Source organism: Lemur catta, chromosome 6 (assembly GCF_020740605.2).
Source record: "Lemur catta isolate mLemCat1 chromosome 6, mLemCat1.pri, whole genome shotgun sequence".
NCBI lineage: Eukaryota > Metazoa > Chordata > Mammalia > Primates > Lemuridae > Lemur > Lemur catta.
This window is the reverse complement of record NC_059133.1, coordinates 82,853,706-82,876,692: the sequence shown is the minus strand read 5'-3', so window position 1 is coordinate 82,876,692 and position 22,987 is coordinate 82,853,706. Positions and strand designations below refer to the sequence as shown.

General features: G+C 35.9%; 1 protein-coding gene across 1 annotated transcript in view; it reads right to left on the bottom strand.

Annotated features, from left to right (window-relative positions):
* Positions 1 to 2,995: 2,995 nt before the first annotated feature.
* PLCZ1 (phospholipase C zeta 1) overlaps positions 2,996 to 22,987 on the bottom strand; it is a 31,890-nt gene continuing 11,898 nt past the window's right edge. Inside the window, exons 4-12 of the mRNA XM_045555258.1 lie at positions 20,953 to 21,102; positions 18,430 to 18,515; positions 18,276 to 18,342; positions 16,893 to 17,049; positions 13,659 to 13,775; positions 12,408 to 12,577; positions 7,587 to 7,716; positions 3,874 to 4,023; positions 2,996 to 3,081 (exon numbers count right to left, since the gene is read on the bottom strand). Coding sequence (XP_045411214.1) covers positions 2,996 to 3,081; positions 3,874 to 4,023; positions 7,587 to 7,716; positions 12,408 to 12,577; positions 13,659 to 13,775; positions 16,893 to 17,049; positions 18,276 to 18,342; positions 18,430 to 18,515; positions 20,953 to 21,102 — 1,113 coding nt within the window. The remainder of the gene's footprint in view (positions 3,082 to 3,873; positions 4,024 to 7,586; positions 7,717 to 12,407; positions 12,578 to 13,658; positions 13,776 to 16,892; positions 17,050 to 18,275; positions 18,343 to 18,429; positions 18,516 to 20,952; positions 21,103 to 22,987) is intronic.

Below are 22,987 nucleotides of genomic sequence, written 5' to 3'. Positions count from 1 at the left end.
CTAGAGGCTCTGTCTGGGGGAGCATGCTCTGCACCCTTCAAAAAATACACTCCTCATATCCAAAATTAAAAATAGAGACCTTTTTACAGATATGGGGAAGCTGCCCCACAATACTTTCAGAGACAGGACAACTTTACTCTTCAGCAACCAGCCTGCCACTTGACCTCCTGTGACCACTGTTTCCCAGACAAAAGTGAGGGTAAGTCTAGGTGCTCTGTGTGTTTTCTATTTGAGGCCCTAAACAACCACAACCAGGAAAAAAACAAGAAAGGAAAAAAAAAAAAGAAAAGCTTAAAATTAACAAGCTAATTAAACTTTCCTGTGACACAGATCAATACAAGGTAACGAAAGGAGCAGTTTGAGTTTGTCCAGCCACAGACCCCCGGCAACACACACAGCTGGGTTTTCACTCATTGCAACGAGGGAGACACACAAGGTAGGAAGCCATGGGGTATCTCAATAATAGGGTGTTCAAAAGAACTCACTATTGGATTTGGGTTTGTGTTGGATAATTTGGGGAGAAGTTCCTCGGAAGTAGAGCTCTTCTCTGTATGGGATGTTGTCAAGAATTGGGGGCAATGCTAGGATTGGAGAAAATCTTATCTATAAGATGGGAGGAATAAATCAAGGCTAAAGCTATAATTGGTAATGAATCAATAGTCCTTCATATCAGTCAGGATAGGGGAATCTGTGGCGTGTTTGTGTTGAGACTATTTATGCTTTTGTCATGTGTTTAGTCATGATTACAGAGTGGTCCTTTTTTGTCTTGTTCCATCATGGTACAGAGTGGCTGTGTCTTGGGTTGATGTTCTGTGAAATTATGTTCAACAAAGAAACACCATGCCCTAGCTGTGAGCCCCATGGCAGTTCCTAGCACCACCAAGGCCTTGCTGATAGTGCGAAGCTAGTTCCTTTCCTAGCTGTGATTTTCATCAGCTGTAAGGAAGCACAAACTAAGGACTATGACCTAATCTAGAACATGGGCGGCTTCCCGGAGGAACAGACATTTAAATTAAGAGTTTAAAGTTTAAAAGGTCTTCTGTTGCCACAGCCTCAGGAGTTCCTTTAGCCTTTTCTTCTGTTTCTCTTTTCTCCTACTCACCAACACAATTTTTTCTTACCAATGAATTATACTTAGAAAGCCTTAGTCAAAGCCGGCTTCTCACACCATTTCCAACCGTCTCTAAATGTGAGATTTTTCCCTGACTGTAGAGTTTCCTTGGGCAGCATCTGTTAAAAGTTCTTGTGAGAAAATCATAATCTTAATAATAATACTGGTACCATTTAAAATGGTAAACTAAATGATAAATAATACACATTATTAAAAAGAGTACCAAAAATGTTTAAAGACATAAGATTGTTGGACAGGAAATAAAATGATTTAATATTTCTCTCAAAATTGTATTCCTGATATAGAGTAGAATATTATTATAAAAAATGAAAAATTTGGTCTTCTAAATTAATGAAGTGAGTTTGATTGATACCTGAAGCAAAGATGGGCAAAGAAAATACATCTTCTTTTTTCCCTTAGTTCAAAGCTTGAAAGTAGAAACGAGAAATAGAAGTTTATCCCATTGTAGAATTAATGAACTCTCCTACAAAACTCACTTGATGAAAGTCTTTGAATCTCATGGAATTCCAGCTCTTCAAAAGGCCTTAGGAGATCAGGGAATGTTAAAACCTTGTCAATGGGCTGAATATCCCACCTGCTGTCATGCTGAATAACAGATGATTTAAATAAGATCCAACCACTGCCAGGCAAAATGGAAGCATCTTTCTAAGAACTGGTTGTACATCCCTACTGGGAAAAGTGTACACTGATCTTAAATGCATACAGCCCATAAAAGAGGAGCTAGGAGATTATGTACTGAGTAATTAACCTAAGACATTTCTTACTACTTATGGCTCTAGAATTTGAATTCCCAGTGAGCGTTCTATTTTAAACATTCGGTGCTAACAGTAAAACATGATAGATGGATTATTTTGTATTCTCTGGTCATCAAGAGATAATGCATTATACATCTCAAACAAATAGTAATTTTTGTTATTTTACTTAAAAGTTTGGATTCCATTTCAACACATACCTATTGACAGCCCCCTACTTTGTCAAACATTATATTGGGTGATTTCACCTCACTACCATGCAACAATGTGGTAGAATAAGTATTAATATCCCTGATTTTTTTGAAGAACAGTTAGTAAGGATCCATGTTCTTCTACATAACATTTAGTAAAGCACTTCTCTTGATGGTGAGAAATCCAGCACACCAAATAGCACAGGAACCTCATCTTTGAGCAACAGACAATCTTGAAAGTATATTTAGTACAGATTCAGAAATATTGCCAATTAATTTGTGATCCAAGCATGTAAGTCCACATAGTAGATTTCTTTTACAGATATGGAGTATGAATACAGTTTGAATGCAAATCAATTTTATATGCGCTCATAAAAACGTCTGTATAATTAGAGGGTACCAACTCCAGTGCACACAGCATCTAAGAACTAGCATGAGAACTCAGGGGCTAATTACTCTGTAGGATATGAAAAGGCCCAAAGGGCCTGGAGAGCTAATTCCTTCCCACTAAAATATGCAGTAGTGGGTGTCTAGAAGTTAAAGCACTCTGGGATTTCACATTTCTTTTATACTGCTAAATATTTGCCAACATATCTTTTACAATCAGACATATTTTCAAAGCTTGTGAATTCTACTAATTAAAAATGATACAAGCCAGTTGAAAGAGCAGCTCTAGCAGCAGACAGGCCAGAGAAGTCGGCTCACAAGAATGCCACAGTGGGTCTGGACCCTCTGAAGTTTCTGATTTCTTTGTTCCAATGTTCTCTTTTGTATATTTAAAAGTAAATGAGCTCAATATTTCTGGTTTTATACGTAACTATTTTTGCTTTATGTTAAAAAAGAAAAGAAAAGATACGGATGTTCATTTTGGCTGTTTTATTGTGATGTCTAGCTAACAACATGTCAGGTACTGTTAGTTGCTATTGGACGTACCACACATAAACAAACAGTGAAGCAGGCTCAAGACTCTCACCCATTCTGGAAAACAGAGGAACACGACGGTAACCTGCAAAAGGAATCATATCCAATTAGAATAATAAAAACAAATTAATCAGTGGTGGCTCCAGTAGTGCCACTGAGATAGAAGATATCTTTACTAAGCATGCATTAAAAAGCATGCCCATAGAGTTATATTTCCATCTTGTATATTAATCTTCCACAAAAAGTTAAATATCTGCGTTTTTTATTCTGACTTCCTAGTGCCCAACACTGAGCACACAGCTTCTCTGCCCTCCAAGGGCAGCATGACCCAAACTTTGCCACCGCCCTTCTGTTTCAGGAAGATCTTGTTTCCTAGGCACAGCTCAGGTGCTGTTAGAAAAGTAAACTATTGAGATGAGGGAATTGGGAGCACAGTGTGAATCACCCCAGGAAGGTGACTCTGCAACGTAAGGGCAGCCAGCCATCAAAAGGGATCAGGAAAGGATAGTCTTGGGCTCCCAGTCTCTTCTCCTCAGGCAGGAAGAACGAGTCACTGCTTCTCCCTCCTGGTTGATTCTCATCGTCATTTCTTTATGGTAGTCATAACTACTCTTCACTGAAACAGAAGAACTATGATCCATGTAAAGAAATGCTTATCCACGCCAAGTTTGTCTAATTAGTCTTCCCAGCAATTCCACACTTCCACCCCATCTTTCACATAAGAACACATTTCTGTAATTCCAGAGAAAAAAATATGTGTCGATGCATAAAATTTCTTTTGCATTCTATTTTTATGGATAGAGCTATTTTGTATATCAGAGTATGTCTTTAATATATTTAAAGGTTAGCATAATCATCTAACTTTTAGGAACATTACCTTTGTTCATACATAGAAATGGTATAGTATATTGCCCAAGAAATTCATTTCCTGTTATTAAACCTTGATTTTCAACAACAAAACGTATCAATGCCAATTCTGGCACATGAATAATAAATGTGAATGTTTCGTTCCATCTTGGACTAAAAGCTGAAAAATATATAAAAAAAAAAGATACAAAGAATCATAGACACTATCTCTGGGGAAATATAGATAATACCTATCTCCAAGATTTTTCTTCTCAACATTTTAGCAATAATAATAGTTTAAGTTTTAGGGCACTTAAGTTTTTAACATACCCACTGAGAGAGGACTAATAACAATATCGGGTGTTTGCTATTGCAGACAATGTTCTAAGAACTTTACATAGATCATCTCAGTTAATCCTCAAAACAACTCCATCAGGGTTATTACTCTCCCCGTTTACAGATAGGAAAACTGAGCCACAAAGATGTTACATAATTTCCTAAGAGTTTCTCATAGGCAGCTATTAAGTGGTAGAGCAGGAATTCAAACACAGGGTGTCTGACTTCAGAGAAGAAAGGTTTAATCATTAAGCAATATCACTGATGTGCTTAGGCATTTCCTTAACAAAGAAATTGAGACATTAAAGAAGTTAAGTAGCATCATTTTTCTATACCAAGTCCTATTAAGGGAAGAGCTCCATATACACTTGCTGGACTGAAAGCTAGGTAATGACTGCTTTAAAGCCAGCTCTTAATCCTTCTTTTGAGTAAGTGCTCATTTCAAAATCCAAAATTGATGATAATTTCTGTCTCTAGCAAAATAAATCATCCCAAACAACCAATCCCTTGCCAAACAAGAAATTCAAATTGTGTCACCACCATTTGTATGATTTGTATGACCCAAATCATCCAAAACTTAAACTGTAATTTAATGCAATCAAGAAATTCACATCCAGATTAAATAAATGCTCTACTTAATAAAGACTCAAAGGTTTACAGAGGAATAATATGTATACTTTTTTCACATACAAAGGCAATACTACACTTGCTCTGTTGACAGCTTTTGTTCTTTGAGCTCCATTTCCAGAAGCATTGATGAATTTGTGCCTAATTATACTATATCTATGTTTTCTATGGTGCACCTGTGGTCACAGGAGCACAGTCACCAGATGGCAATCCGGGATGCAGTCTATGCTTGTGGAAATAGTAAACTGATTGGCTCACGCTGGAATAATGACTATAGTACCTTGACATAAGAAAAGAAATAATTTCATGGGGTACAAGGGCAGGTTTAGAGTCAATTCTTTACAAACACTGAAAAATGTCTGCAGAAAATTTTTACATTGATTAATTCTTCTTCCTCCAACCCTACTTCATTGCACATGCCCTTTCTGCCTCCCTCCTCCTCTCCCTCTGTATCTCTCTTTCTCTATCTCTGTCTGTCAGTTTCTCCCTCTCTCTCTCTCTCTCTCTTTCTCTCATGCATACATGCGCACACACACACACACACACACACACACACACAAATATGAATTATAGGAGAAAGTCCTACCTTTTAGTTGTCAAAGTCAAAAAAAGGTAAACCAGCATACCAAATTTGATAGTGATGAATATAGTTTTCTCAGGCATAACCAAAACTAAAGAATTACTTCCACACTTTAACCAAATGTGATCTTTTTCCTCCCAGATTCTCTTGTCTTTAATTACACTACCATTACCCTAGTAGCTAAGTCATCTTAAAATCCCTCTTACTGAGCTATCTAGACATTTACTCCTGCATGTTTCTTCCTTACATCCCCTGTTCCTCTCTTGATGCCACAGCCCTCTTTACAACCTGACTTTTACATCTTCTAACCATTGAAATTATATCTTGACTCTACTTTGTATTTCTCATTTCCCTCTCATAGAGTCTTCCTACCTAATATGCAGGAACAATCTGCCTAACGGTCAGCTCCGTTAGTGTTATAGTGGATATCCCTGTTTAAAAGTCATAATTTTATCCACTTTCTAGAGAAAAGAAAGTTCCTAACACCTTAGCATGGCTTTCAAGATTTTCCATGACCATCCCCAGTAACTTTCTCATTTTATTTCTCACTAATCTTTTTTAAGCACCCTGCATTACAACCATCTTGAGCTTATTGGTTTTTCCCTAGTGTGTTTGAATTATGTCTTCCTCATATTTTAGGACTCATATTATTCTTTCTGCCTTAAATGTCCTTATCCCTAATCTCTGTTAAAAAAAAAAAAAAATTCTACTCATGCTCCAAGAACCATCCCAAATACGTGCCTTCCACTTCCACTTCTTTGTACTCTGCTTGAAGCACTAATGGCTTTGTATCCTAATAATTTTACTTGCATCTCATCTCTCATACTGTAAACCATACTACAGTTAATTGGGACATACATAATAACACATTTAATAAAACAGATTTTAAGTCTTTTGATACTTATCACCAGGCTTTTAGCATAGCAGAGGTTCAGTAATGTTTGATGAACCAAATTGAATTTCTGCAGGGATAGTCTTGTAAAACACAAGGATGAAATCAAAATTCTAGAATCATAGTATTAGAAAGGGTGCATTGAATAAATTAAAGTTCTATGCATTTTGCAATGAAGATTCACTCAGAGGATAGAGAGAACAAAAGATAGGTTACTATAAGCCATCAACAGTTCCTATTTCTTGACATTGCCATTGTAATGTGCCTTTCGCTCTAAGGGGTGCCAAATGAGGCAGTAAGTCATCACCAATATCCATCCCTTCACATTGATAATATGGGGTGACATGAAAAAAACTACCCAATCTCTTTTCCATGCCTTTTGCTCTAGAGGCCACCCTGGGGGAGTATGCAGGGGAGCACATGGGAGGCAGATCGTGGTGGTGGTTAGAAATGATTAAAAAAAAAAAGAAAGAAATTATCATCCAAGGAGAAAAAGCCAAATAAAACTGCATCTGCTCCTCTGCCAGTGCCATTTAGCTTGGAGCATATTTACAGACTCTAAAATAAAGTCCACTATACTTCGAGAATATCCACTCAAAGAAGATTCTACACTCAAGGATCAGTTCCAAGGTCTCCTCCAAAGTGACTCTGATGCAGGTCAATCTCAGGAACCTATCATTTCTAATTTCCTTCGTGATTTTTAACCTCAGAGAAGAAATGGCAATGCCAGTAGTATATTGCATAAGATACCAAAGGATGGGAAAATGCTAAAAATCTTACCAAAATTATTTATTCTAATCCTCCACTTCCTTTCTGGCAAAATGACTGAATTATGAATCCAAATATTATATCAGTAGGTTTCTATGGCATCCTTAGCCTGAGTCAGATGCCACAGACCTTTGATCTGAAATAATTCAAGCAGCGAGGTAAAAATGTATATGCTATGTCAGAACAATCACAAGTTTTTTATTTAACAGAGGCTAGAGGCCAAGTAGATTTGCAGCTGTCAAAATGTCTTTCTTAATTCAGCAATATGGAGGGAAACATAAAAAGGAAGTAGTAGTTTTTTTTAAAACAGTAATAAAATCTTTCAGGTCAGATAAATGTCTGTATTCATAATCTGAAAATAGACCTAAATGACCTAATTATTATCAAACTGTTATTTCTGCATTTGACATTTTGATAATTTTGAACATAAGGAAAAACTTTGGCCTTATGAATAGTATGTGTAAAAACTATCAATATACAATTTGTAAGCTTTCCAACAGGAAGTCTAATACAAGTTCAATAAGATATATTAGGAGCTCACCGTTTTTTTTAATTACACGAGTCTGCTGCTTGGTTTGATCATTTGGAACACCAAAAACTTCTATTATCACTGATGTGTCAGCTTTGTTAGATGATGCACTATTAAGAGGCAACTGGATCCCACTGATGAGCTGCACAAGTATATGTGAATGTCAACATTTAGCAGAATATTAAACTGCACTGCCACTTAATTTCAAAATAAAATTATGTATCACAAAAAAGCTGATAAAATCTAATTCAGTTCCCACAAAAAAAGCTGAAGCTGGAAAATAATGGAAATTTTAAAATTTAAGTCTTTTACCCTCAAGTATCAGTTGATAAATACCAATAATCTGTCCAAATCATTCCACTTTAACAAAATATGATTATAGTGGAATCCACAATGTCCAAGGTTTATGACTCAATAACATATATTTTTATTTTAAAAGCCTTTGTTATGATTATCTTTTACTATAATTTAGGCTGAGTTATTCTGATAATATGTACTATTTATAAATTTGTATTATATATGCTACAAAAAATTAAAATCAATATGAATATTACTTTTAAATGTAAAAATCACCATATAACTTCCTATAATAGCATTTTCTGATGATAGAATTTATGTTGAATACTTTATGAAATTTTGCATTATCTGTTCTTACCAGTATTATTATGATGAGTAACCTGAATCTGACAAAATAAGTTGTCTTAAATGTATATATGGGACTAGGTTCAAAAGAATGTTTAACAAAGCAATTAATAATAGTTTTGTTTAGCCTTTAATTAGCCAAGCTAATTGTTGAAGGAAAAATTTGTTTTACTTTAAGGACCAAAATGAGCATTTAAAAAAAAACTATATGTGAAATATACTAATTTAAGGTAAGAAATGGAAGATATGAGCCTAAAAATTGCAGTTGTAAAAACTGAGGCATTATTTCCATTTTTGAAGATTATATAACAAGGAACAAATAAATAATTAAGTTTGGTAAAAATGAAGGAAGAAAGGGAGAGAGAAAGGAGGGAGTAAAGAAAAGAAAAGCTGCTAATGTATAATTTTTCCTTTTCTAAACCTGCACAGGATGGCACTAGCTAGAAATCAGAGTGACTGTGCAAATATTTAACCATCAGTATAGAATGGCCATCAATCAATCAGCATCATTAAGCATCAGAGTAATTAGAAAGAACATTGGCCATAAACATATAGTACACTGATACCAAATACCAGTGCATACCAGCTAAATATCATTCTGCAGGTAATAGACTCTTACCCAAAGCTTGGTACACCTCATTCCAAAAAAAACATTGTCTAATTTTGAAAAACATAATTGAACAGGAGAACTGAAAGAGAATTCAGGAAGCATTGGTCAAATAATTGGTAAACTCTAATTCACAAAGCCCACTGTGGAAGAAGGGATGTCAAACAGAAAGCCCCCAGTGGTCAACCAGAGTAGCTCTGCTTTCATCCATTGGCCTCAGCCATAAGATTTTGAATATGAATTTAGAAGATAGTTTCATGGTTTTTGTAAATTTGAAAATAACTGACCTAGACCAAAACTCTCAGTTTGCAGATGACAAAGAATAAACCAGAAATGCTGAATGCCTTCATCGGGGACATAAGAAAGCTAATAGTAAAACTAAGCCCTCTGATCCCCAGGTCATGCTCTCCACATTTTGTGCAGGTCATAAAGTAATCACAAAGCTCCCTCTAATGATCAAAGCAAGAGAGAAAGACCCACATGGCTATGACAGCAGCTACCTGGAAGAATAATTGCGCCTGCCCTACTTCACTCCGTGGCACCTACACCTCAACACAAAACTCCTCAGAATACGAACACGTGGCATTAGGGAGCATCTGCACACACCAGCTACCTTCCACCTTCAGTTTCTCAGTAAAAGAGCACATATGTTCTCTTAACCTCAATAGGAAAAAGAAATCATACATGCAATCAATCTACGTGTATCGAGCACATACTATTTGTCAGACACTGTGAATAAAGGCTAAACAAAACACAATTCTTATCCTTAAAGAATCCTCAGACAAGTGGGGGAGAAAGACAAGTCACAAGCAAATAATTATAATGCAGTGTGATAATAGCCATAACATATTGGATGCTGCCGTAATACATGCATGCATAGGGTGTTATAGAAAAACAGACAAAAACTACAAAAAGAAGCACAACTAACCTGGCCTAGGAAAACAGTTCCAAAAAGAAGTGATTCCTAAGTCTTGAAGAGTGAATCAGAATGCAGGAGGAGGGGAAGAAGGGAAGAAGAGTCCAGTCAGAGGCAAGAGTATATGCAATCTATTGAGGTGAAGCATGGTCAGAGAAGGATCCCAGTTTCATATGGTCACAGAACAGGGTGAAAGATTAGAAGGAGTGAGAGACAGAGCTAGAGCAGTAGGCCAAGGCCTGACTAGGAAAGTGATCAGGAAAACAAATATTAAGTAGGCATGATCAGATTGGCAATGTAGTAAAATCTCTCTGGTCAACTTGTGGAGGATGGATCAGGACTCAGGCTACCCGAAACCCTTAGTAAGCCAAAGGAACAGACTTGGATGACATGTAGTAAATTCCTGAAACAAGACAGAAGCAAGAAGAGACTGAGAGAATGGATATGGAAGACATCGAATGGAATCGGCAGTAATTAAAGATGTTTGGGATATAGGAAGTGAAGGAGACATGAAAGATTAGAATGCCTCCCAATTTTCTAGTCTGAGCAGCGTGAGGGAAGGGGCCATCACTGAGATTTAAATAACATAGTGGGAGTAGATTTGACCAGGAAGGGATGTTCGAATTTTAGTATTTTAAGTTTGACAGAATGGTGATTAAACAGGTAAGGATGCTAAGTAGGCCATTAAAATATGTCTTTCGATTCCAAAAATGAGTTTAAAGATTTGAACATTGTTGGTGGTTAAACCGTGAATGTTTGTGTAATGGAATCTAAGGAGAATATTTAGTTTGAGACAAAGGTTAAAAAAAAAGCTTTAGACAACATAAATATTTTAAGGCCAGGTAGTGGAAGAGGAACCTGCAAGTGAAAATGAGAAAGAATTACTTGCTACTGGGGAAAAAGGGACGAGAGCACAGTCCCAGAGCACAGAAGGGAGATTTGTGTGGCGTAGCAAGGGATTTTAAAAGTGGCTGATTTGCCCGTTCTTTTCAACTCAATCAACCATTAAATAATACCAAAAAAAAAAAAAAAAAGGATGCCAACATAATAATAACACTATAAAGTAAGCTCAGTGGTCAATACCGCTCCAGGTTGTAGAAACGGTGACAACTAATCAATTTTTGGCTGCATCCAGCATTGTAGGCAATTGTTGCCCGTCCACTACATGCTCCTACACTACAGCCACAAAATCCTTAACAGCCTGTAAAAAAGTCAGCTCCATACTTCACTGTTAATTGCAATGGCCGGGATCATTTCAGTCCTGTTCATCTTTGCTGAACTCTCTCTCCACATGAATATCTGGAAAACGGCTATCAAACCTCCCATCCTCAGCTGGTCTAAAATGGCTAGGGCCTGAAGTGGATGAGCACGGTCTCCCAAACCCTGGAGGAAGGAGCCAAGCTAGGAAGAGTCATGTAAGGTGTGTTCATTCATGCACTCTGAATGCCAGGTAATGAGGGACGGGAGGGTGTTCCCCAGTCAGCAGAGCTTCACTGAGTAATAACATGAGACACAATCAACCTGGCCAGGGATAGCAACATAACTATTTACCAAACTTCCAGACTAGGATCTGAGATGATTCATATGCTTCTAGGAGCAACTAGTTAATAGAAAGAGGTACCAAAGAGACCATATCCACCCTATTTATTCACAAACCACAGGTACACATACAGTCTAAAATAGGATTGCTCATAGTTAAGTGGAGACAGAAAAGCAACCAGTGGTTTTTCGAGACTCAGTGACATTTAAAAAAGGAAATAAACATAGTACTTATGTTATAAAAGAATAAGAAAGGTTTCGAAAAGTCTTTACTAATGGTAACAAATTATAGACAACTGCTTTTGCTCTGAACAAAATTATACAGGATGTGATAAAACAAAAGATGAAAGGTGAACTAATAAGACAGGCGTGTGGGGGAAGCCCATGCTGGGTAGGATACAGACAGAAGCCAAAAGGAAGCAATATGAGGGAAGGAGCAACTGAGGGGGAAACGAATAATGCAAGAGAAAAAGTCACATCTACGTTAAAATCAGTAAAGGATAAAATCAAATACAGACTTTGAATCATCAACATAGGGAACAAATGTTAAAAGCTCTCCCAAAAGGTGGAGGAAAAGGAAACATGATAAAGTTGACACAAATTAGCAGACATGAAGGATAGACGATGGAGAAAAGCATATAGATACTTTTTAAGTAATCCAGTAATATTCAGAAACATAAGGGGAAAATAAAAATCCTGAACTACAAAAGCCTAATTCTGGAAATTAATGAAAAGAAAATGGCTTCTAGAATTTTCTGGTAAAATTTTTAAAGTTAAGGGAAGGAAAAGCAGCATGTCCACAGGGTGATTAGTGGGCTGAACTCAGACCTCTCTGTCACAACATTAAATGCCTAAATACAATGGAATAATATAAATAGAACTTTGAGAGCAGATGGCTTTAGCCTCAATATTTCTATTTATAGGCAGATAAACATTCATACAAAAATGCAACAGGAAGACATTTTCAGATAAGGAAGGATGTTGAAATACCACCCACCTATAGTACCTGAAAAGATTAACAGAACTCTAACAGTCATTAAAACAAATCAGTGGAATTCAAAATATTAATTTACACTATCTAGTTTATATGATAACCTAAAAATGTAAAAGAGAAAATTTTTAATCTTACCCTTATTATAAGTGTAGTTGGATTACTGTCTCTTATTATATTTGGATTAAAGTTTGATTGAGCATCTCTTAGGAATTGTGGTTTCAAAATATATCCAGAAGCACCATTATCCAAAAATTTCCCATTTTGTAGGTCCATAGGCAGACCAGCAGTCTGGAAATTTAAGGCCACTGTGAGAAAGAAATATTTTGACATTGTCAGGAAATAGAGAATATAGTTGAAACACAGTTAAGCAATTCACTGAAAGCTAATTATAGATTATGTATCTTCAAATGTTCTATGAACAAGCATGATTAGCCTAATAATTCATGATTTTTAAACATTTTCCTCCTGCCATGTCTATATTAATGTCAGTGAGTTGCAAAGTTTAATCTGTAAGTTAAAACATTAGACAGCTTTGAGTAAAGAAATCAAAATGACACCTAGTATAGATTATAGAATAGCAACGTACATGTCAGGGAACATTCAAGAAATATGAGAATAAAGAAAATCAGTGCATTAAATGTCAGACGTGAAGACAGCAACTATGTCATAAACTTCCAGGTCCAAGAGGTACTGTTGTCACTTGAGGAGAAGGTGAGAAACAGGTAGAGAGATTGATAATCATTGTTAAAATATAAAATTACCTTGATGTAGGCTGGTAAATAGCCACTGTAGACAGTACCTCCCTCCACCTCCTCACTGGCCCAACTCTCCCCCTCTCCTGAAACGTATGGGCCTTGCCACAATCCAGTAGGATAAGCGTTAACACTAGACACTTTCTGACTTTCTGACTGGCCAGTGCTGTACCAGCTGTGCAATTTGGGATAAAGAGAGTATGGGCAGACCAAATAACACAGGTATGCAATCCCATTCACTTTTCAAGACTATGAATGTAGAAGTATAAATGATAGAGGTCACGTGGTCTGAAGAGGCCTTGAGTATATCTTTCAAGCAAAGGAACTTGATCTTCAACGTCCCCTGACATCCATTTTGGATTTCTTGTTCCCTTCCTCTACCATACATGTTTCATGCTCATGCCTCATGAAATTAACCGCCATCCCCCAACACTCACCTAGATTTACCCTCTGCAACCCATTTAGGAATCATTCCAACTCTTGAAATCTATGATTCACCGTTAGTGCCTGACCCCAAAGCCCCTAGGATCAAAAATCTTCATAGGAAGCTTTTTTCATGAATTTTTCATAAATTCATAAAATGAATTCATTTTATGTGACTTTTGCAAGCAACTCAATATCCTATATAACATACCCATTTGACAACCTATATTCCAAAATTCTTGAGGATTAAAATTAGAAGAATCTGCTCTTGTTGCTTTGGGATATATTCTGGTAATGAACTTCCTGGTGTGTAAAATAAACTCTTGGACTGAAAAAAAAGATTATTAAACCTCAGTGAAAAATTTCAAGTAAATTAAATAAGCTACTATTTCTATGTAATATAATATAATTATACAATAATTTCAATAATTTTGATATGTATTATCTTGACAAAAATATTTGCAATTCATGAAAATCAAAATAAATCCATGCCTTTATATTTATAGCATGATTCACTGTTATTGAGATATTAATAATAATTTTGTTATACAATTTGTATAAACTGATCATTCAAGGGGAAAAAAGATAAGATAATTTACATTTATTTTTTTCACATCCAAATTAATTTCACTTTGATGTAAGAATACCTAAAATTCTAAAATAAAATGCATTTATTTTTGAAAACACAAGTAATATCTTTCCCCATTTTTTTTACTTTGATTTTCACATTAAGACAGAATCACATGTAAGTCATATTAAGCTTTCTGATTCCAGCTAAATTAATCCTATTGAACATTTCAAATTCTCAGGATTGAAAGGAACTCTAAAGTTATCTGATTCAACTCCCAACGCCTCCACTCCAGCATCTCACCCCCAAATTCATTCAATCTGTTTACATTTCTGCATTGAAAAATCACTACCTCCCAATACTTTTAATTATGTCAAACGTCTTCCTTCCTAAGATAATATCTATGTAATTGCAGTATATATACATGCAAATACAAACACACAGTCTATTTGAATTTCTATGTATATTCTTTATGAATCTCTTTACCTATATTCTAGTTAAATAACTCAAAATTCAAAACTAATTTATACCCTTTACCATTTGACACCTCTGCAAATTTTTAAACACATATTTCATCTTTCTCCAAGGTTTTTTTTCTTTCTCCAAGCAGATCCTCTTCCTACAACCATTCCTGATAATATGGTGACCAGTCACAGGAGAAATAGTGATTGCCTATGGCCCACTATATTTGCAAATCAAACTAGAACAGAATCATTTCCTCCACCACCCTAAATACTATTCCTTAGGAAGCATTGTCAAGTTAAAAATTACAGTTAATTTTATCAAAAGGTATTTTTTAAAGTAACACAGTCCTTGAGAGAAAGTTTATTTTGAAGCCACTCATGTATAAACACCCAGGGGTGTCCAAGTACCTTGCTCCCTTACCTAGTCCTAAGAGATGTCTGTCCTTAAGCAAAACATACTCTCCTAGGTCTTAATGCTTCCCATCTACAAAGTAATAAACATGAATGATTGCTAAGGTTGCATAACATAATATGATTTTGTTACTTCTGAGATTAACCTTTAGGTATTATACATGATTTGTTATTACAAATGTGGTTCATGTTCATTTCAGAAATAGGAGGAAGTCAAATAAGAAAAAAAGAAGAAATAAAACCACATATAATCTTAGCACTCAATGAATAATCACTGGTAACTCTTTGGTATATATATTTCTATTCTTTTGTATGTATACATTAATTTTTTAATTGAAAAATATGGTTATTCCCTTTTATAAACTGCCACGTTTTACTTACTAAAATAATGTGAAAATTATTCCATTTCAATAATATTTATCTAAAACACTATTTTTAGTGGTGTTTATTATGTTTATAATAGTGATCCTTGCAGTTAATCCTTTGATGACATCATTAATTATTTACTATTGACTTTTGGTGCAAGAAAAATGCTCAATACCCTTTATACTTTGAACTCTCCGCAGAACTATCTAATCCCTTTTCAAATTTTTTGCAAGTATTTAACATGATGAGAGTAAGAGAATTATCATTTTGCTGTGTCCAGAGGTCCTATCCTCATGAACAACAAAAACCACACAGTAGTTTGAAGGGACAGAGGCCAGTATAACAGGCCATACAAACTCGCTTGACCACACTTTACGTTGCAGCGTAACACATATACAACGTGCACAATTGTTTCATAAAACAGTACTTATTCTTACTGCTTACAATATACTCTTCTGTATTCTATTCTATTCCATTCTATTCCATTTTATTCTATTCTACACTACTCTATCCTATTCTATTATTTAACTGTAGTCCAGACCTATTGAATTGATTTTTGTTTACAACACACAGTTTAAAAAATAGGCCCTTAAAATATCCAGGGTCTCTCTAATAGGCAGTTAGAGGATATGAACTAAAGTATACTTCAAAATCCTTGGACACCAGTGGCAAGCCCAATGAGGTTAACCATTAAATGTATCAGACTCTGCATTTCCAAACAGCCACGGGCTTTTCTCAAGTCAGTTGCAGGTGCTGATTTTCCCACTGCAATGTTTCCATACAAAATGATAAATTGCAATTTTTGAGATGGAAAGTCACCTGGGTATTAAGTTAGTTGCCCATTCCTTTTTCAGTTTGGAACATTCCCACCACATGAGTCTGAGAAAGGGGTAGGGTCTGCTTCCCATTCTCTTTCCCAGGCCTTGGTTCATCTTGGGCACTGCCAAACAGAAGAATCACCTCCTATTTAAAATCAGAGGCAGTTAAAAGAAGATGCAGAGACAGATGGCACTTCTGGAGGTGTGCAGCCCATCTGGTAGTCCTGCCTGGATGCCACTTCCTCCCTCTCCTTCACCTTAGACGTAGAGTCTCCAAACCTAATTAATTCTACTTCTTAGATACCTATTGAATCCATAAAAATCACCCTGTTTCCATTCTCATGGCCATAAACCTTCATTACCTACTTCCTGCCTGCAGTCTGATCCTTTTTCACTGTCAGAGGCAGCTTTCAGAAACACAGTGGGGCACGCCACTCCTGAGATTTCAGCCTTCTCCCACTCACCCTTATTCCCAGGACAGAATTCAAGTGCTTTGACACTTGGGTCTGCCTAGCTCTGCAGAGCTACTGCTGCTGTCCCATGCAAACTGCTCACCACAGCCTCCTCCACAAAACTGTCCACACTGGACATTCTCAATCAAAATGTCAAGACAAAGAAGTTAATTAATGGCTAAGTTCTGTGAAATAAAACTTAATATAGCCTAAGGCATATATTAATAACTCCTTCCTAAATTATATTAAATATGTTGAAATCTTATGAAAATATACATTTTACAAATACCATTGATTAACCTTAACACCGTAGCAGTGAATATATCTTTTTTAAACACTTCATCTGTTTGAATCATAAGAATTTACCTTTCAACTTTGAAAGTTTTCGGGCTCGTGACTCCCCGATAGAATTATTTTCATTAAATTGCTGATACAGTCGCGAATGTTGAAAGCTTCTGAACTTCTCAGCTTTAGTATAAATGACAAGATCAGATAAGGCCAGAGCAATTTTTAGCTTCCTGGTCTAAAAATAAAATGCAGTAATTTCACATTTTTACACTAATCATTTGAAAAAATCCTTTTCCAATCAAGAAAATATGGTTTCAGATAGATTATTTTAGTTTTTCATAAGCCAAGTGATTATTTTTTGTGACTAAAATATTTCATGTAACTATGAGCTGACCTACACTTAACATCCCAGTTAATGTAATAAGTATCGAGGATGATAATTACTATTAACGCTATTTCCCTTTTCTCAAAGACCTGTTTATTCTTATGAATTTTACAAATTTAGGAGTTTTAGTCATGAATAAGTATATTTCCAGTTTGGTCTACCATTTTGGAATAACTTCTAGTATACAGTGGACATTTGCTCTTTTATAGTCCAGCATCTATTTCGTCTGCCCTTATGTTAGGCACTTTCCGGGTTGTGTTTTGCAAAAACATTCCTTGCTCATGCCCAATCCAAGTGTGGATCACACAGATTGGGCCTGGCTAATCAGAGCTTTGCATTCCCCTAGTGACCGTAATCAGCTCAGGAACACACACATAACCAGATCATAACCACTGTACCAAAAAAAAAAAAAAAAAGAATTTGGCTTGCTCTGCTGAGACATAGGCATTCCACTGCATTTCAACCTAAAAGAACATAAAGCTGATTTTTTGCAATAGTCTTGCACCAATGCAGAGAAAGTGGAGACAAAGCTGGAGGAAAAAATAAAGTTCTATTGACCTTGCTTGAGACACTACACCAAGTCATTCCTGACATTAAAATCCCTTGCACTGAATTGTTCATCTATGCAGGCGAATAAATTAATCCTCACTTTATTTGAACCAGTTGCATTGGTTTTATGTCACATGCAACCTAAAATACCTTCATTTGTCATGCTAATGTGTATACTTCTAATACTATATATTATAAACATTGATTTTCTTGTCTCTGTCTCTACTTGAGGGAAAAGAAATTATGTTGTTTATCTCTGTATCTTTTGTACTCCGTACAATGCCTAGTACATAGCAGTGTATAATACTTGTCGACTATAGAGAAAAACATTTAAAAACAGCTAATGCTGTTTTTAAGAGGCAGCTTTTCACTTTTCTTTCCCACTATCAATGTATTTTCAAAGTAATAGACTAGAGTTTTTATAAGAAGGAAAAAGACTTTTCTCTCCAGAATTTTTAAAATTCTCCACCAATTAAAAAAAAATACTTTTCAATCACTTATAAGATTTTCACAAAGCATCATCTCACCTTCTTTTTCTTGAAAAGCTTTGATGAAATTGCCTTTTTTACTTCTGTTTCCTTATCTTGATTGTCTTTTAGTGAAAAATTATCAGATGCTGTTGAGTCTTTAAATTCATCCTCCTCCTCATCATCATCCGGTTCTTCCCATTCCTCCACCTTGCCATGCTTATCAGAACCTTTCCTTTCATGGGTTTCCTTTAAGGTTCCTATTTTCTTATTTTTAACTAATATTTTGAATTTTAGTGCCTATAGAAACAATTTGAAAGAGCGATACTATTACCCATTTACAGGTAAGTTTGCTTTGTGACAGTCATTAAAAAGTGGTTCATCATATTTTTAATTAGCCCAAAGTAGTAGGTATGTAAGAGCCATAAATTTTGCCAGTCACCCAGATTTTCCCTTACCCCTATTCATACCTCCATAGAAAACAGTGATGTTAAGGTATTGACCAAAATGCACAAAAAAATAAGCCTGTTATGATTGGAACTTATTGTATGCCAGCTTTTTCATATTCCACAAATGGGTACTATTCCAAAATTTTGAAATATGTGAAAAGGATATATGTGTTAAAATACTTGCCATGTTATTCGAGTTAAAATGTTACAACTTCTGATAGTAAATGCTTCAAGTCATCACTCTCTTATCCAACATTAAAAAGTATTAAATGAGATCAGGTATATAACAATGTCTATCGTAGTGTCTGGCATCTAGTGTAGACTCGATTAAAGATTCGTAAAGTCTCTTCAAATTTCACCTGTTTTACACACAAGCATCATTGGCTTACTATTTCCTGTCCATCAAAGCTAGGACAGTATTTACCTCAAGTATCACTCGTTCTAAATCCAAAGCCTCTGGTTCCAAGCTTTCACTTAGTTACTCCTGCCCTTTTCAAACTTTCATTAATTCAACAAACACATTTAAAAGTGTCTGCTTTGTTCTATTCGATACTGAAATCTGGGTTATGAAGTAAAGTTCTTTTCTACAAGGTGCTGTGATCGCCGCTTCCCTTCTGCCATCGTCGGGAACCCACTCAAATCACTCTATCAGCTTGGGCCTCTTCTCTCTGACCATGACGCTATGATACTCTGGAATAGGGAGTTTACCAAAGTGCACTCTGCAACCACATGCAGCAAGAGTATTATCAGGGGTGCGTGTGAAAGGGATAAGTGCCTAGGATCTACTTCAAAATTAGAGAATCTTGAATTTTAACAAGTCTCCAGGCAATTCTTTTACACACTGAAGACTGAATGTTGCACGCGAAAGTGATTTTCGCTCTAATTCCTCATTTACTTCTAGCAAAGAATCTCTTCATTTTAGTATGGAAGCTAAAACTTTAATGAAAGCTATGTATTAGAATGCTAAAAAAAAAAATAGATTTACATATACTGGGAGAAAAGATTCTCTTACTAGAAAGCACAAAATTATTATAATTTCCAGAATTAGACCACAACTGCTAGGTTTAATCTTTAATGATATGTTTGCAGCATTTTGCACAAAGGTCTTTAACATTTCTTTTCTGCCACAATTGAACACATTTAGCCTGTGAGCATTCTTATGAGGTGAAAGAGTCATCGTTTTTCCATGTACCAAACAATTCATTTTTTCTGCCTCAGTTCTATCATGAGCCCTATATATCTTGTCACTAGTGTCACAACACCTTCATTTTTAAATTTTCTACTCATTTGAATAGAACAAGGAAAAAATATAGAGAGAAAAATTCAAATATTATAAAAATATTGCTATACCTACCAAAAATGAAGATGTGTCAAAACTAAACTATTGGTGGTTAGATGATACTACTGCAAAAAAAAAAAAAAAAAATTCATTTATCACCTGACAAAATCTGGGGTTAGGAGAATGGGAAAACCAAGGAAACTAAGGAGTTGCCAGAGAGGAAGAAGGAAAGCATAGAGAATGTGGTGTTACAGAAGAAAGTGTTTCAAGGAAAGGAAGGAGAGGCCCACACTATTGAATGTCGGTTAGAGCACAGTCAGATGAGGATTGAAATAGGTCCACTGGAATTTATCAGTAAGGAAGTCTTTGGTGACCACAATGAGGAACTTACTGTGGAGCAGGTGGAAGAGGAAGACAGACTGGGCAGGTTGCAATGAGATGAAGAAGACATGGAACATTGGGCTGTGAGAGGGAATGATAAAGAGACAACCACAGAGGGAAGTGAAATCCTGACAGTAGTGGTAGGGGTGCACAAATCAAATATTTGAGTTTGCTCAAGGGAAGATGGAAAGGGAAACAGGGAAATTGAAAAGAGCAAATTTTTAACAGGGGAACCTGCTACCCAGCTGCTGAGAGATGGGTACAGACTCTATTTATAGCCTAAAACTTTTGCCCCTTTCTTAGCCTTTTGCCTATAAAACACACCAAATGCCTAGGGCCTAATACCAAATTGCCTTCCAATTGTGGACCCATGAGCTACGGCACACAATCAACATGTGGGTTTTACATTGATCTCTACATATTCTCTTTATCAAAATGCATTCACCTGATGCTCACGGGAACATCTTCTAGGCAATACATGGGAAAGATACACAACTATAGATAAAACTAAGCATTTTCATTGGTCTCTAACACACTGTCATGGGCCAACATAGCAGTGACATGTTTTGGTGTTCTGTTTCGTTTTGTTCTGGTTTTCTTAACCTGAGCTTCTCAGACAAAATGTTACCTCTGGGGAAGGTAGTTTGTCTGGATAATCATCAAGAATATCAGCAAGCAGGGACTCTCCAAAAATACTCTGCAAATGGTCCGCCAGCACTTCTTGTTGGGAAGGGGAGCAGTGATTTTCTAAAGAGAGCACCACTGGGTAGTCAGATGTCTAAAAAATTAACCATTACTATGATTATTAATCAGAACTTTTAAATAATTTTAATGCAATGAATGTAAGCACTTAATTTCAAACTTAATTCTAATGTTCAGTACCTTTGCAAAATAATTAAGTATTCTTTAAACTGAAAGTACTTTCGAGTTTGACAAAACAGGGACTATTAAATCTGTATAAAAAGAAAAATTATTACTATTTGCTCCCAAAAGTAGAGGAAACAGCTGAAGCATCTATCAGTGTGTACTTGTTTAAATAAATTTTACCATATCTGTATAAAAGGAATGATATAGACCCATTAAGAAGAAGGTAGAGCTATACATACTGCTGTAGAAAGTTATCTATAGTATTAATATTATGAAGCAAGTTGCCAAACAGTAACATTCTGTATTTTTATTTTTTAAATGTTTAGGTATTTGAATATGTGAAAGAAAAACCTATCAACACAGGTCAATTGAGGGAAATGTTATTTTTCTTCTTTTTCAGTTTTAAGTTCTATAATCAAAACACATTGCTTTAGAATTAGAAACAAAGGTAAAGATATTTCCAGTTTTTATGAATAAAGGGGACCTATTAAGTGAAGGTGGCTCTACAGAGGGATTTTATGTCCTTTTGTACCACTGTAATTTCAAACTTTGTCACTGGGTAGAGAAGAAAAACTTTTTGAATCTTATTCAAAATATTTACCTGTGTTTTGATTTCATATATAATTATCAGGACACAAATCTATCAACTCAGAAACAAGCCAGAGAATCACAAGGTTTGGCGCATTGTCACAGCCCTTGAAACAGGACATATGATATTATCTCTTGTTAACGTATGAGTGTATTAGTTTCCTGTTTTCTGTGGCTTTTGTAACAAATTACTGCAAACTTGGTGGCTTAAAACAACAGAAATTTAGTCTCTCACAGTTCTTCTAGTTGCCAGAATTTAAATTGCTTTCACTGGGCTGAAATCAAGGTGTTGGACAGGCTGTGTCCCCTCAGGAGACTCTAGGAGAGAATCTGTTCCATGCCTCCTCCAGCATTTGGTGGCTGCTGACATTTCTTGGCTTGTGTCCACATCACTCTCATCTGTGTCCCTGTCTTCACATTGCCTCCTCCTTTAGTGTGTCAAATCTCTCTTTACCCCCTCCTTATGGAAGTATATATGATGGCATTTAGGGCCCACGCAGATAGTCCAGAATGACCTCCCCATCTAGAGATCTTTAACATCATCACATCTGCAAAGACTCTTTGTCCAAATGAGGCAACATTTACAAGTTCTAGGAAAAAGAAACTAATATCTTTGGGGGCCCTTATTAAGCCTACGACAATGACCTTCTCACCTATATACTCTGTCTATGGATTCACTCTAATATCAACAGAATAGTGTAAAGTTTTTCTCAAATATAATAAGTGACGTTGAGACTGGGCAAAGTGATGGCCTAGCAGGTGGATTCCTCCATGAACCCCTGACTTCACTGATGGGGCAGAGTCCATTTTTTATCTTCTGTGTCCTTGGCCCTATCCTCTGGGAAGATCCTCCTTCTTTTACCCTCCTTTGCCACGTCTAAAGTGGATGTTGAGGAGTTTGCTCTCCTTAAAGCCAAGCAATCTTTGCACCTCACTAGTCCAAAGGTTGTTTTAAAGTTTACCTAAGAGTCAGACTTTTTTTTTTTTTTGTAGGGGGCAATATAATTCCCACAAAAACTTAGATTTCATGTATATGTGCTCTAGTAAACTACAGGCACCAGTAACTAGACCCAAGGTTCATTCCTAGTCATAGTTATCAAGTCTATTTAATTTCACTTCCTCTCTTTCCCAAATTAATAGTGACTATTTGAAGTAAGAAATCCAAACTTCAGTCTGATTTATGATGCAAAAGTGAGTCACCTTGTTCC